The sequence below is a fragment of the Phocoena phocoena genome, chromosome 9, assembly GCF_963924675.1.
Source record: "Phocoena phocoena chromosome 9, mPhoPho1.1, whole genome shotgun sequence".
Taxonomy (NCBI): Eukaryota; Metazoa; Chordata; class Mammalia; order Artiodactyla; family Phocoenidae; genus Phocoena; species Phocoena phocoena.
In genome coordinates, this window is record NC_089227.1 from 16,438,560 (window position 1) to 16,454,138 (window position 15,579).

General features: G+C 40.0%; 1 protein-coding gene across 1 annotated transcript in view; it reads right to left on the reverse strand.

Annotated features, from left to right (window-relative positions):
• The window catches only part of PRKAR2B (protein kinase cAMP-dependent type II regulatory subunit beta), a 109,497-nt gene that overhangs the window by 39,801 nt on the left and 54,117 nt on the right, over nucleotides 1-15,579 (reverse strand). The window contains exon 3 of the mRNA XM_065883689.1: nucleotides 301-353. Within this exon, the coding sequence (XP_065739761.1) occupies nucleotides 301-353 (53 nt within the window). The remainder of the gene's footprint in view (nucleotides 1-300; nucleotides 354-15,579) is intronic.

A 15,579-nucleotide genomic window follows, 5' to 3' on the forward strand; every position in this document is an offset into this window, starting at 1 on the left:
TAAAAACATTTTTCATCACAGACTATATTTTTGCAAGAGAAATAAAACCACAACTTCAGTGAGTTTTTATGTTCATCTTTCCTCTTATCCAAAGAGAGAGATGCTTTGGATTGAAGTAATTATACAGAACATGAAGAAGACGTAAACTATCAGGAGATAAGACTAGGAAAAGAAACCGTCAAAATAATTCCATTATGCCCCCTGTTAACCTATATGCCTTTTAACATCTTTTCTATTATTATTTTCTTTATCCAATACGGGAGTATAATTTAAAATTAACGCATTCAGTAAATTACATACCCTGGACTCAGCATCATCTTCTTCTTCATCAGGATTATAAGCTTCTGCACATACTATAAAAATAAAAATGGACATTTTAAAGATTCCTTCACCAAGAAACATGCTACAATAAATATATCTTGAAAAATTAGTGAACAAAAAGAGGGCTGTGGTGTAAAAAACCATTAATTCACCTCATCCAGGGCAAGCAGTCTACCCCCCAAAGCCAGTTTGCTATTGCAATTTATAAGGAATTTACTAAAATATAAAGCTGCACTTTAAGACGCTGATAACTGCTTCCTTTCTCTTATTCAGAGAAACATAGCTAACCTCTTTCACCTTCATTTCCAAGTTACAGAAATGCATAAGATCAAAAAATTACCTGAAAGAACACACACAGTCTAAGTCTGCTTTGAAATGATCAATTTAATCAAGCAGTTATGAGTAACTTTCATAAATTATCATAACTCAATCTTCCAGGAACAAATGCTATTAATATTTTGCATATTCCTTTCCAGTCTTTATTCTGAGCTGAGTTCATACCGCATCCACAATTTTAAAACCTGCTGTTTCATTTAACACTTAAGAATTCTGTATGTCATTAGAAACATTTTGTAAATATTGTTTTAAGGATTGCTAACTAGTTACCATAAGCTATAGTTTCCACACCCCTAATGCTAGACACGAAGCTGGCTTCTGTTAACAAACAACCTTGCAATAAACATCTTCATGCATAAACATTTGTCTACATTTCAGATTATGCTGTGGAATTATTCCCAAATGTTATTTTGGGGGCTAAAAGGTATGACAACTTTTAAGGCATATTTATCACCATGTTTCCTCCCAATGGGATTATACCCATCCAGTGTCCTACAAGCAATGTGTAAGGAGACTCCTCTAAATGGTACCGCAGACTTACATATTAATGCTCAAACTCTCTGCCAATTTAAATGAAAAAAAGATCTAAATTTTTAAGTATTACTGAATTTGAACAATGTTCAAATGATTGTAAGTTGACTGTATTTCCTCTTTTGTCCCTATGTCTGAGGCATTTATTTTTGTATTTGGTTTTCTTTCTGACTTACACCAGTTTCTCAATACCACTTTGTCATATTTCTTATAATCATTTTATCCAGTTTGCTTTTTTTTTTTTTTTTTTTTGGTCACACCATGTGCCTTTCAAGATCTTAGGCACCTGACCAAGGATTGATCCAGGGCCATGGCAGTGAAAGCACGGAGTCCTAACCAGGGGACGACCAGGGAATTCCCTCCAGTTTGCTTTTTAACTATAATTACCAAGGTTTTTTTGTCTTTGTTTTTTTGATCAATTATGCATGCTGTTTGTTTTTAATGTAATGACATCAGGGAAGAAAATTCCCCAATATGATTTAAACCCCAATATGATGTTTAAAATTTTAAACATCACAAAAGTACCACTGCTTTTGAGTTTGGTATTTGTAAATCTTCTTTATTTGCAAATCTACAGATCTGTAACTTCTCTTCTTTCAGTTTGTAAAGGTAGACCTTTTCACATTTACCCTTTAATCCATGTGGACTTGATTCTGGCATGGATGTAGAAATAAGAGCAGAGGACAGGTGAAAGGCTGACAAATGTCTTTCCAGGGGCCTCAGGATGGTCTCAGGAGTATTGTCATCTTTAGCTCAACGACTGTCATTACTATTACAAAACCTGCCGGTAGCTCTCCTTTCTCCAGGTATTGCTCTATACACCTAAGCCAGTGAGCGCTTCTTAACCAGGGCGTATTCTGCCCCCCAGCATGACATTTAGGCAATGTCTGGAGACATTTTGGTTGTCACAGTTGTGGGAGGTTAAGAGGAAGCTGCTGGGGGAGGCTAGGGATGCTGCTAGACACCCCGCCCTGCACAGTACAGCTCCCTCCCCGCCTCTCCCCAAGAAAGAATGACCTGGTCCAAAATGTCAACAGTGCTGAAGCTGAGAAACCCTGACCTGGTGTACATTTTCCCCTTCAATCTCGCAACAACCCTAAGATAGGTGTCATATCACCACCTGGCAGATGAAAGAACGGGGCACAGTTACGTATCCTGGCCAACATCACACAACATCGTACATCATCTTGTAGCACCACAGGACTTGACCCTAGGGCTGTCTCGCTGACTCCAAAGGCCTTGTTCTTTTCTTTTTTTTTAATGTTTTAGAAAATGGCTTTATTGAGATATAATTCACATGCCATACAATTCACCCATGAAAAGCGTGCATTCAATGCTTTTTGGTATACTACATTATTAACTTTTAAAAACTGTGGCAGAATATATATAACACAAAATTTGCCATTTTTAAGTATACAGTTCAGTGGCATTAAGTACATGCACAATGTTGTATAACCACCACCACTATTTATATCCAAAACTTTTTCATTACCCTAAGCAAAATCTCTGAAACCATAAGGCAGCAACTCCCCATTCCTCCTGTCCCCCGCCCCTGGTAACCTCTAATCTTCTTTCAGACTCTATGAATTTGACTATTCTAGGTACCTCACGTAAGTAGAATCATATAATATTTGTCCTTTGTGGCTGGCTTATTTCATTTAGCATGATGGCTTCCAGGTTCATCCATGTTGTAGCAGGTGTCAGAACCTCATTCCTTTTTATGCAAAGGCCTTGTCCTTAACCACTGTTCTGTGCACGACGGCTTTGGTGAATTCACCAGCTCAATGCCTGGACATCAGCGTTCCGCCTCAGAAACCTAACAGAAGGGGACCGTCTTCCCGGGACAGGCTCCCATTAAAGAACCTCACTGACGCATATCACCAGAATGCCAGCTTAGTAACTAACTTCCCGAATCAGTATGGAGTCAGCGTGACCAGCCAGCTCTGTCCCTGCAGGAAGACCACAGGAGAAGCCAAATCACAATTAAAAGGTTCCTTGGTGAGAAGGAGATGGGAGGAAGAGAGAGTCTGTCAAATAAATTGACTATTGAATGCGTCAGTCTGGGACAGCCCAAGGCATCCATACACAGTACACATGGTCCTGCTCCTGTGGCCCAGACTCTTGAACTGTGTTGCTGCAACTTTCCTAAAAGCAGGACAGCATCTACCTCTAAAGCCTGACTCCGTAACTTTCTGTTTCCATGTTTGACCAACCTCACTGGCAGGACTGACACATAATGTGCAGGGCTCAGTGCAAAATGAAAATGTACGCCCGTTTTCAAAAGTTAAGATTTTTAAGAGGGCAAGAGCAGAACACTAAACCAAATTAGAGGCCCTTGTGAGGGTGGGGTCCGTGAAGTCAACCACTGTCATAGGATCTATATGTTCAGTGAGGTGACAGCGTCGATAAGACACTATGTTCTTCGAGGTAACCTGTTATATAGAGCCTTGACCCATTAGTGTTGATCTTAAGTTTTAATTCACAGAATGAAATCTTAATCCTCTAATTTCTAAGTTTCAAGCCCCTAAATGCTGACTAAAAATCATCACTAGTAAGAATCTATTTTCTTTCTAAATAACTTATCAATTGCCCCCGTATTATTTATTACCTAACACCCTTCTGATCTGTGATACCTACCTTATCGCATGTTTGTTTATTTCTGGGCTATCCATTTCATTGAACCATTTATCGTGCCAATATTACAAGGTTTAGTTCTTGGCACTGATGTGAAATTGTTTCACTATATTAAAATTCACCTACTGCCACCTCCTGCACCCAAATCAAAATACAGCACCTGCAGTTTTGTGCACAGCCATGGTGGCTCACACCTCCTTATCTTCACTGACACAGTCTCCTCCTCTCCAAGCCATCCCTTCTCTCCAGCCCCAACTAAAAAGTCAGATTAAGAGTCACCTGTTGACCTCTCACCTACACAGGGCTAACTCAGGATACCCCACTGCTGTGCTCCCTTTGCACTGTCCCTAGAGTGTGGGCACAGCTCATTACCATCACCTACCACACTTCACTCTACCGAAGACATTACCACCTGTTGCCCCTTCAGGCTGGAACTGCAGCCCTTCAGGGACTGACTGTGTGCTTTGTTCATTTCTATATTTCCCTGGCACTGACCTGGCACAGTGCCTGGCTCAATGCATTTTTTTGAATGAATGACTGACTGATGAACAAACAAGTTTGACAGTCCTTGAAGGCAAACACAATGTCTCTTTTAAACATCTCCCAATAGTCTACCTGTATTATACACTCTCAAACAAACACACGTAGAATGAATGAATGAATGAATAAAAAGTTGTTCTTTTTTGTTAAAATATCCTACACCATTTGTCCAAAAAAATGGGGACAGAGAGGCTGAGTGAAAATGAGGACCTTTTATCTTGCTCACCAAGGGGCCAAGCACAGAGATTAGGAGTTCAGTAAATATCTATACAAGGAATGAATGGATGAAAGACTATGTCTAGATGGACCCTCAAACCAAAGCCTCCAGATAACCTGAGCTGCCTCGAATGTTTTTCTGAATTGTGCCCCCTCCCTCCTGGGCAATCTGAAATTGAGCTGAAGCTATATATTCTATTCTTTGTTTGGCAATTACACAGTAATGAAGAGCAGAGTCTTTTTCTTTATGTGAACCCTACATTGAGTTTTTCCTGTCATGTTGTGCATATGTGTATTTCGATAATACATTAGTCATCTAGAATGCTCCAAGAATTTAAGTAGTTTCCCACATTGCAGACAGTGTAATGTGCACTGGTGCAGCCAGACAACTGTAGACAAGGGACAAGGGTTTTTTTCCTCCTGGTGCCAAACACATGTTGTCTTTTCCAACACCATTTCTCCAACTCTCTGACACCAACCGAATGTCCAACAATTCAATTCAATTCTGACACTACCTACCCGCAGTTAGCATCAGATCCCACACGTTAAAGGGCTCAGTCCCACAAGAGTGCCCCCACTTCAGACACCAATCACAATTCCCAAGCTACCCATACTTCTGACCGACCAGCTGTAAACTGGGGGGTCCCACGACACCCTCCTCAGGTTTGATAATTCACTAGAATGACTCACAGAACTCAGGAAGTGCTTTCCTTACTCTTACTGGTTTATTATAAAGGATACACCTCAAGTACAGCCAAATGGATGAGATGCTCAGAGCAAGATATAGTGGGAGGGGGTCAATGCCCTTTCTGGGTGTGCCACTCTCCCAGCTCTTTGATGTGCTCCCCATTGTGCAAGCTCTCTGCACCCTGTCATTTAGAGGTTTCTATGGAGGTTTTATTACATGGGCACCAAGTGTTAAATCATTGGCCTTTGGTGATTAAACCCATCTCCACTCTCTCTCCCCTTCTCCGAGGTTGGGCTGAAAGCTCCAAGCTTCCAATCAAAGTTTGGTCTTTCTGGGACCAGCCCCCATTCTGAAGTTATCCAGGAGCCCCTGAGCCAAGAATCACTGGTTAGCACACCAAAGAAACTCAGGAGATCCCCAGGGTTTTGGAAGCTCTGTGCCAGGCGGTGGGACAAAGACCAAGTTAGCCCTCTTATTATACCGCACAAGGGATTACACCAACTCCCAGGGTTTTTCACCAAGTGCCCACTATACTTTGTCAGGAATGTATAAAAATCAGTACAGTCAAAACAACTGTGACCTGGACAAGTTTACATAACCCTGTGCGCTCTGACAAAGCTAACAAAGGATAAAGGAAGCAGACCGAGCCCCATGAATCACTGGGCACGGAGCCTTGCACACAGTATACCCTCAATAAATATTTGCTGAAGGAATCAAAAGCAAATGTGGCCTGTACAGAAAGACTGCATGGTTTAGAGGCCTAAAACCTAGGGGAAAATGGACTTCTACAAAATATATGAAATTTACTTTCCCAATGTTCTCAATACACTAAGATTCCAGCACACTTATTTAAATGATAATCAGATTAAAATAAAGCTATTATAAAAGCACAGGTGTATTAGACAACAGAGTTCTGATTCAATATGGTTAAACTTAGCTTACTGAAGTGGAAATGTCCTCCTACAAAGGGAAATAAATGTACCTTTTACAAATACTAGTTTAAGGCATGCATTTTCCAACAAGAAGATTAGCTGGAGGAAGGGGCAAAAAAAACAACCCTTTTTTTCAATGTAAAACATAGATATACATGCAATTCTTAACCAGAAATATAGTATATCTATTGTATTAAAGTCTCATGGGGGGTGTGGCAGTTAGGGAGAAAAAGTCTAAGAAGACTTGGGGTAGACGCAATGATACAAATAAGATTGCACAACACAGGTATACAGGTCTACTAGTTATAAGTAAGTAAAGGGAAGAGGCACAATGACAAAGCATAGACTTTCCCCCTCCCCGCTTCACTCACATTTTTGCCCAGGTAACTTGGTACCTATCTGCTGTGACATATCAGTGATCACCTTAGAGTGTAATTCACAAAGCAAAAGCATTTGGACAATATGTCAAAATACAGAAGTTCACATTTAGATCCCAAATCACATTTAAGCGAAAGGACCCACAGGAAATCTGATTTATTCATTCAGAAAAATAGTTTTTGAAATGTGGGGGGTGATGCAAAAAAGAATGATGCAAAATACCTATATTATCACTCTGTATTATACTACGTAAGTTGTTACATCTATGTATTTTATATCACTTTATTTTTTTAATTTTTATTGAAATATAGTTTGATTTATAACATTGTGTTAGTTTCAGGTATACAGCAAAGTGATTCAGTTATACATACATGTATCTTTTATTAGATTCTTTTCCATTATAGTTATTATAAGTTATTATAATACATGTATCTTTATTATTATATACATGTATCTTTCTTTAGATTCTTTTCCATTAAGTTATTATAAGTTATTATAAGTTATAGTTATTATAAGATATTGAGTTCCCTGTGCTATACAGTAGGTACTTGTTGACAAATATTATATAGAACTATGTACCATGTATAAACCATTTGTTCTCTAGGCGATCACAGACTAGAAAACAAGAAAATAGAAATAGAATAACCACAGTAACATTAGTGCCGCGATGGAGGTGTGCACAAAGTATGTAGGAGTACAGAAGGGAAAGGGGTGACCTGCTGCTCAGAGAACAAGGCTTTGTAGAAAAACAGATTCCCTAAATAGTTAATGAAGAATGGGAAGAAGTTTCCTGAGAAAAGAGGAGTTCGTTTTGTTCACTGCTGTATTTCTAGCACTTGGAAGAGTGAATGGGACATAGTAAATGTTAACAAAAATGGCTGAAGAAATGAATAGTTATTTTAATATCTCTTCATTGCCCCTTAGACCTATGGAAACTGCATCTGTCAGGGTAGACTGGCTTATGCTACAGTAACAAGCATCCCCAAATCGTCGTGAAAACAACAGAAGTTTACATCTTGCCTACACTCTATGTCCATCTCAGGACAGTGGGTACTCTGCCCCATGTGTTCTTTACAGAGGGATGCAGGCTGACAGAGCTGCCACCATTTAGAATGTCACCAGTCCCCAAGACAGTGGCAAATTACTCACTGGCCCCTGATGGGGCTCAAGACACAGCACCCCAAAACATGGCACCCCAAAACATGGCACACTGGCATACTATCTTAGGCTGAGGGAGTTTGAGAAAATGTCAGAAGCAGGGAGGTCACTCTGACCTTCAACCCCTTCCCCTGCCTTTCTTCCCTGGAAGTAGGAGATAAACCTCCCATGTGAAAGATACCTTCTCCCTGTACCAGGAGGAAGGGAGACATTCTTATCACCAGGGCAGAGAACGCTGTATAAACAAACCTTGTTACTCCTTCACCATTTAATTACCCACAGCCCAAGTCCTTTGTCTTGTCAATTATTCACAAATTTACAGTTTTTTTGTCTAAAAGGTGTAAAAGCCTCTTGCTCTGGTCACTTCTTTGGGTCTTCATTTTCTCGTGAAGCTCCCGTGTATATGTAAAACTTCAATAAAATGTGTATGCTTTTCTTCTCTTAATCTTGTCAGTTTAATTCTTAAGCCCAGCCAGAGACCCCAAGAGGGTACTGGAGAATTTTTCCTCCCCTCTGCTCCCAAAGCTTCAGCGTGGAAGTGATGCATGTCACCTCTGCTAATAAGGAATGTACATCACATTTCATAGGACAAGTGACATGATCTTTCCTAATGTCACGGAGACATGGAAGTGTGATCTTACCATGTGCCCAGAGGAGAGAACACCGTCTGATGGCCCTAAACCCAAGGATTCCTCTCCCTCCTTCTCTCTCTATTAGGGGCTTAGAAGGGGAGGGAGAGAGAGTGTACTGAAATCAACCTTACAGTTTACTTACAAACAGTGAAAAAAAACTTAACTTAAAAATCTACAGGGTAAGCGTGGCGCAGTGGTTAAGAACCTGCTTGCCAATGCAGGGGACATGGGTTCAAGTCCTGGTTCGGGAAGATCCCACATGCCGCAGAGCAACTAAACCCGTGTGCCACAACTACTGAGCCTGTGCTCTAGAGCCCATGACCCACAACTACTGAGCCTGCACTCTAGAGCCTGCGAGCCACAACTACTGAGCCTGCGCTCTAGAGCCTGCGAGCCACAACTACTGGAGCCTGAGCGCCTAGAGCCCGTGCTCCGCAACAAGAGAGGCCACCGCAACAAGAAGCCCGCGCACCGCAACGAAGAGTAGCACCCGCTCGCTGCAACTAGAGAAAGCCTGTGCACAGCAACAAAGACCCAACTCAGCCATAAATAAATAAATAAATCTACAGAGTAAGCCTCATAAACTCTGAGCAGAATCATTACCATTTCCTTAAAACTTCCATTCAAATATTAATTTACTATTCAGTTATTCAATATATTAACTTAACATTTTACTATCTCCTGCATCAAAACATTAAAAGTCATTATAGGGGCTTCCTTGGTGGCGCAGTGGTTAAGAACCCGCCTGCCAACACAGGGGACACGGGTTCAATCCCTGGTCTGGGAAGATCCCACATGCCACGGAGCAACTAAGCCAGTGCGCCACAACTACTGAGCCTGTGCTCTAGAGCCTGTGCGCCACAACTACTGAGTCTACGCTCTAGAGCCCGCGAGCCACAACTACTGAAGCCCATGTGCCTAGAGCCCATGCTCTGCAACAAGAGAAGCTACCTCAATGAGAAGCCTGAGTACCCCAATGAAGAGTAGCCCCCACTCGCTGCAACTAAAGGAAGCCCACGCGCAGCAATGAAGACCCAATGCAGCCAAAAATAAAATAAATAAATTTTAAAAAACTCATTACAATCTACTATGTTACTGCCTATATTTCAGCTATAATACAAAAAGAGCAATATAAACACATCCTGAACTTATCTTGCAGGAATGTTAGCAGGCTTCATTAAATAGTACTTAAGCGAATATTTAATTCCCAAATCAGTTATGTTCGTGTCAGAAAAATTTTAAAGATTTTAGCAAAGCTACTTAACTGTATAATCCTGTCTTGGTGAAATGAAAGAAATACAGCTTCCACTTAATCTAGTTGGTTTTACCTCTCCCCAAGGTTATCAATGGGGCTTTAAGAATCAGCCCCTCAAAACCATCTTCTGGTTCTCTATAAAAAATTTTTTAAATTTTATATTGGAATACAGTTGATTTACAATGGTGTGTTAGTTTCAGGTGTACAGCAAAGTGATTTAGTTATATTTATCAAGAACCATTCATACCTCACAAGTAAACCACCATGTTCAGGACACTACTGGATCAGTGTCACTAAGATACATAAATGAGCAGCAACAGAGAGCTTCAAACAAATGAGAATTTGCCCATCACTTGCTATTTTCCTATTATTAAAGCTACAGAAACCAAAACATTCTTTAATCTGTTTTTTAAAAAACATGTAGGAAGCAACCTAAATGTGCATCGATAGACAACTGGATAAAGAAGATATGGTATATAAATAAATATATATCTATATACATACATTTATATCTACACAGTGAAGTATTACACAGCCATAAAAAAATGGAATCTTGCCATTTGTGACAACATGGAAGGATCTAGACAGTATTATGCTAAGTGAGATAAGCCGTACAGATAAAGACAAATACTGCATGATTTGACTTACATGCAGAATCTAAGAAGCAAAACAACCAAACCAAGCCAAAACAAAAACAGACTAATAGACACAGAGAACAAAACAAGTGGTTGCCAGAAGGGAGGTGTTAGGGTGGATGAAGTAAGTGAAGGGAATTAAGAGGTACAAACCTCCAGTTATATAATAAGTCACAGGGATGTAATACACAGCATAAGGAATATGGTCAATAGTATTGCAAGAACTCTGTATGCAGACAGGTATTACTAGACTTATCCTGGTGATCATTTCATAATGTATATAAACATCAAATCATTATGTAGTAAACCTGAACACTAACATAATATTGTATATAAACTGTATTTTTTTTAAGTGTAAATTTTTCTTCAAAAATGCCTCCCAAGGAAAATCAAAGAACTAACTATGTCACAACCCATATACACATGGCAAGTAAATTTTTATTCTAGACTTGGGTCCCAAATCAATGAAAAACTTTAGTTATGAAGTACGTGGACTCAATCATTGAATCTATCCCCAATCCATTTTCTTTCCACCACATGTTCAACCCGTATACATTCAGTCTATAAAATATCCATCACCTCTTTTTTTTTCTTTTTTCTTTTTTTTTTTTTGCGGTACGCGGGCCTCTCACTGCTGCGGCCTCTCCCGCTGCGGAGCACAGGCTCCGGATGCGCAGGGTCAGCGGCCATGGCTCACGGGCCCAGCCGCTCCACGGCATGTGGGATCCTCCCAGACCGGGGCACGAACCCGTGTCCTCTGCATCAGCAGGTGGACTCTCAACCACTGCGCCACCAGGGAAGCCCCATCACCTCTTTTAATAATTAACTCGTTTATAAGGAGTATGGCACAATTAAGAGGACAAAGAATTCAACAGGTTTATAAAAAGAAGCATGTCAATCAACATGAAGTGTTTCTGTGAGGAGGAATCCAGAATAGGATAGGCTCAAATACTCTACAGAATACCACTGTTCACAGGCTATGAGTAGCGTGTGGGATTCAGAGAATGGAGGAAACACCATATGTGCCCTCACTCCCTCTCACGTGGAACAATGGTCCCCCTGTAGCTACTGACATTCCTTCCATCAGTAAGGATTTAAGAAAATTAACAATGTGAAGATCCAAGAAAGGTCAAGTGCATGTAATCAAAGGACCCAATTTCTGGGTACTTTCCAGATCATATATTCCAAACAAATGTTCTTTAAGTAAAAGTATAATAACTTAACAAATGACCAAGAGTAAGACAAAGAGATACAATAAAAGAGCCTTAAGAATAATTCTGAGAACATATTTTGATAACCATTAATACTTCAAAGCCCTTGTATGTGCTTGCTACTAGTCACTACAATTCCTCAAAGATATTCTCCAGAACTATTAAGTAGCAGACAGCAAGTGGATCTGTTTGTACTAGAGGACAGTGGTATAATAGAAATCATATTTATGCTTTGCTGAAAAACTTCTGAGAATTATATTTGATGCATAGTGTGGGTTTTCAGAAATTAATAGCCAAGGAGAAATCAAAAAAGATTTCTAATTCTTTGATTAAAAGGCCAGCAAACAGTTTCCTAAGAGTTTGTGCAAATGCTCTATTGTTCAGATAATGTGATCACCTCTTGGCATTGGTCTGAGACCTTGAATCACATTAAAGTAATATGAATACAAGTTCTAGCTGATAATGAATGATATATTTATCAAAATAGAATTTTGTCCTTCAGACACAGCAGAGCTACTTAAAGCTTGAAAATAATTTTGCTTACTGTTTGAGACTAACACTGCCTAACATGCCTATGAGAGGATTACAGGAACAGAGAAAAACTACAGATTCTTCTAATTTATTAATAAACTTTCAGAACCAGTATCATTTGTCAAGATGATTCTTGGATGTGATATTTGGACTTAAATATAGCCAGAGTTACAGGAAAATAGTTTAGTCAATTCCCAGCTTCCAGATTTAGTAATAAAACTAAATGTAAGCATTACAGGAATATCTTTCAGTTAAGTCTCTCTATGTGATTATCGGAAGTCTAATGAGAATTTTGATGCTATTTTAGAAAAATATCATCTAACCGTAACAAGACAATGCATACTAACATCCAAACACTTATAATATATATATACAAGTAAAAGCAAGTCAGTCTGGCTTATTCATTATTTAAAGTCAAAAGAAATTAATCCTAATAAACAGCTTAGTAGGATTTTCTTCTCTGAGCAAAGAAAAAATCCATTTCTAATTTTTTAAAGGAAAACTTCAAAAAACATAGGAAGATGTTCACCAAATCTGAATTAGGTCGTTTTTTTTTTGTTGTTTGTTTGTTTAAAAGAACAGGTTTCAAGACAGATAAATGACCTGAGCCCACAGACAGTATGCATGAAGTCTGCAGAGGAGATACCAGAGTGCATATGGTGGTTTTTTTCTTCAAGGTGTGATTGTGACGATTTTAATTTTCCTATTTGTGCCTTCCTAGATTTTCCTCTTTTTCAATGTGCTGTGTTTATAATCAGAAGTAAAGGTTTTTTTTCCCAAAAAGAGATGATTGTAAAACTCTTTGAAACATTCATATCTCAAACATAAAAGGGCTTCTTAAAAACATAATAAATGTTACCTTGCTAAAAATCAGTCTTTCTTTTAAATGCATCTAATCCTTTTTTTTTTTTTTTTTTTTTTTTTAATGCGTTACGCGGGCCTCTCACTGCTGTGGCCTCTCCCGTCGCGGAGGACAGGCTCCGGACGCGCAGGCCCAGCGGCCATGGCCCACGGGCCCAGCCGCTCCGCGGCACGTGGGATCCTCCCAGACCGGGGCACGAACCCGCGTCCCCTGCATCGGCAGGCGGACTCTCAACCACTGCGCCACCAGGGAAGCCCTCATCTAATCCTTTTTAAAAATTACTTTTATAATTTAATACTTCCTAGAAACATATCGCTTCTTCAATTGGCAGAATCAAGGTACAAAAATTTATTGGAAAGTAGTTAGGAAAAAAAAATCTCATTAAGAATATTATTGTAAAACTGAACTCTAATAGAACTCTTCACATAAAATAAAAATACTGACTTGATGTCTACCTTAATCTTCTAATAATATGGCTTCCTCTACACCTTGAATACTGGAAAACCATATTCAGGTGTTCAGAACAGCAGAGTGAGGAGTATGGCAACTCCTCACCCCAAAAGCAGTGATAAAACAAAATACAATTTTCACAAAAAAAGTAAAACAAAAACATTTCATGACTCTGGAAATCAACTGAAGGCATACAAATTGAAAAGCATTTATTCATGAAAAACTACTGAAACCTCAAGTCAGAACAGCGGGACTGTAAAAACACTCCTGCGCTCTTCCTTTACTCCCAGCTACTACCACATTCACAACACTTCTGACACCACACATGAGAGAGAGCTGATTCCCACAGTGACCAATCCTTCTTCAATAGCCGATGTCCACAATTCCATTCATTTCTGACACTATCTACCTGGAGTTAGTATCAGATCCCACAAGTCAAGGGTTTATTTCCACAAGACCCCCCCCACAACTTGAGATGCCAATCACAAGTAGTAGGTCCCCAGGTTACCCACAATTTCTGTCCAACGTGCCTATATATTTTAGGTCTCCAAGGCCCCCTCCTTGGATTTGATCATTTGCTAGAACAGCTCACAAAACTCAGGGGAACATGTTTACCAGTTTATTATATAATAAAGGATATGATAAAGGGTACAGATGAACAGTCAGATGAAGAGATACATAGGACATGGGCTGGAAGGGCCCCGAGTGCAAGAGCTTCTGTCCCCGTGGAGTTGGGGTGCATCACCCTCCCAGCATGTAGATGTGCTCACTGAACCCTGTATTTTGGGGATTCTTATGGAGGCTTCCTCACATAGCCTGATCATCATCACATGATTGATGATGATTAATGCAATCTCCAGCCCCTCTCCCTTTCTCAGAGAATGGCAGGTAGGGCTGAAAGTCCCAAGCTTCTAATCACAGCTTGGTCTTCCTGGTGACCAGCCCCCATCCTGAAGCTACCCCCAAGCCCACCAGAAGTCTCCTCATTAGAACAAAGTTATTCCTAACACCCAGGAAATTTCAAAGGATTTGGGAGCTCTGTGTTAGGAACAAGGATCAAAGACCAAACATTAGGACAAAAGAGGCTTCTACTGCTCTTAGAAAATCACAAGGGTTTTAGGAGCCCTGTACCAGGAACTGGGGACAGAGACTAGTATACATTTTTTCCATTATTTCACAGGGAGTCTATGGCATTGCTGCTTAGGACTGCTACCCCAAATGTCCCAGCCCCAGGATGGTCAGCAGCGTAGTTTCACCAGCTTTGCCGCTGGAGAACGCTAACTTAAGAGTAAAGTGCAAAAAACTCCATGCCCAGCAACACAGTTGGCAATGGTGATCACGGTGGCAGACAAACAGCAAGCCTATCAGGTTACCTAGCTGGAGGCTGTGGTCCTGGCTGCAGCAAACATCACACTAACAGACTAACCAGAAATTTTAAAAAATGAGACAACCACAGAAGAGCTTCAAAAGCTCTCCAAGCAACCAGGGCCCACTGGAAGGCTGTGTGGGCACACAGGAGAAACCAGACAGGGCCCAAGCTATCCAAACATCCCCGGCTGTACATGAGACTGTAGCACATGCAGGGAACACAGAGATGGCAGTCAGATGTTAGGATACACTTTAAAACTACCTGAAACAATTCAAGAGAAAAAACCAATCCAATTAAAATATGGGCATAGGATCCGAAGAGACATTTTTCCAAAGAAGGCATACAAATGGCCAACAGGTACATGAAAAGATGCTCAACATCACTAAGCACCAGGGAAATGCAAATCAAAACCACAATGAGATGTCACTTCACATCTGTCTGAATGGCTATTAATTATCAAAAGGACAAGAAATAACAAGCTATGGTGAGAATGTGGAGAAAAGGGAACCCTTGTGCATTATTAAATTGGTACAGGCACTACGGAAAACAGTATGGAAGTTTCTCAAAAAATTAAAAATAGAACTACCATACAATCCAGCAATTCCACTTCTGGGTATTTATCTGAAGAAAACAAAATCACTGTCTTGATTATTTACAATAGCCAAGACGTGGCAGCAACCTAAACGTCCATCCACGGGTGAATATGGATAAAGCAAATGCGGTATTTACATACAATGGAATACTATTCAGCATCAAAGAAGGAAATCTTGCCATTTGCAACAACATGGATGGACCTTGAGACCATTATGCTAAGTGAAATAAGGCAAAGAAAGATAAATGCTGTATGATCTCACATGTAGAGAATCTTTAAACAAACAAACAAAATAATCCAACTCACAG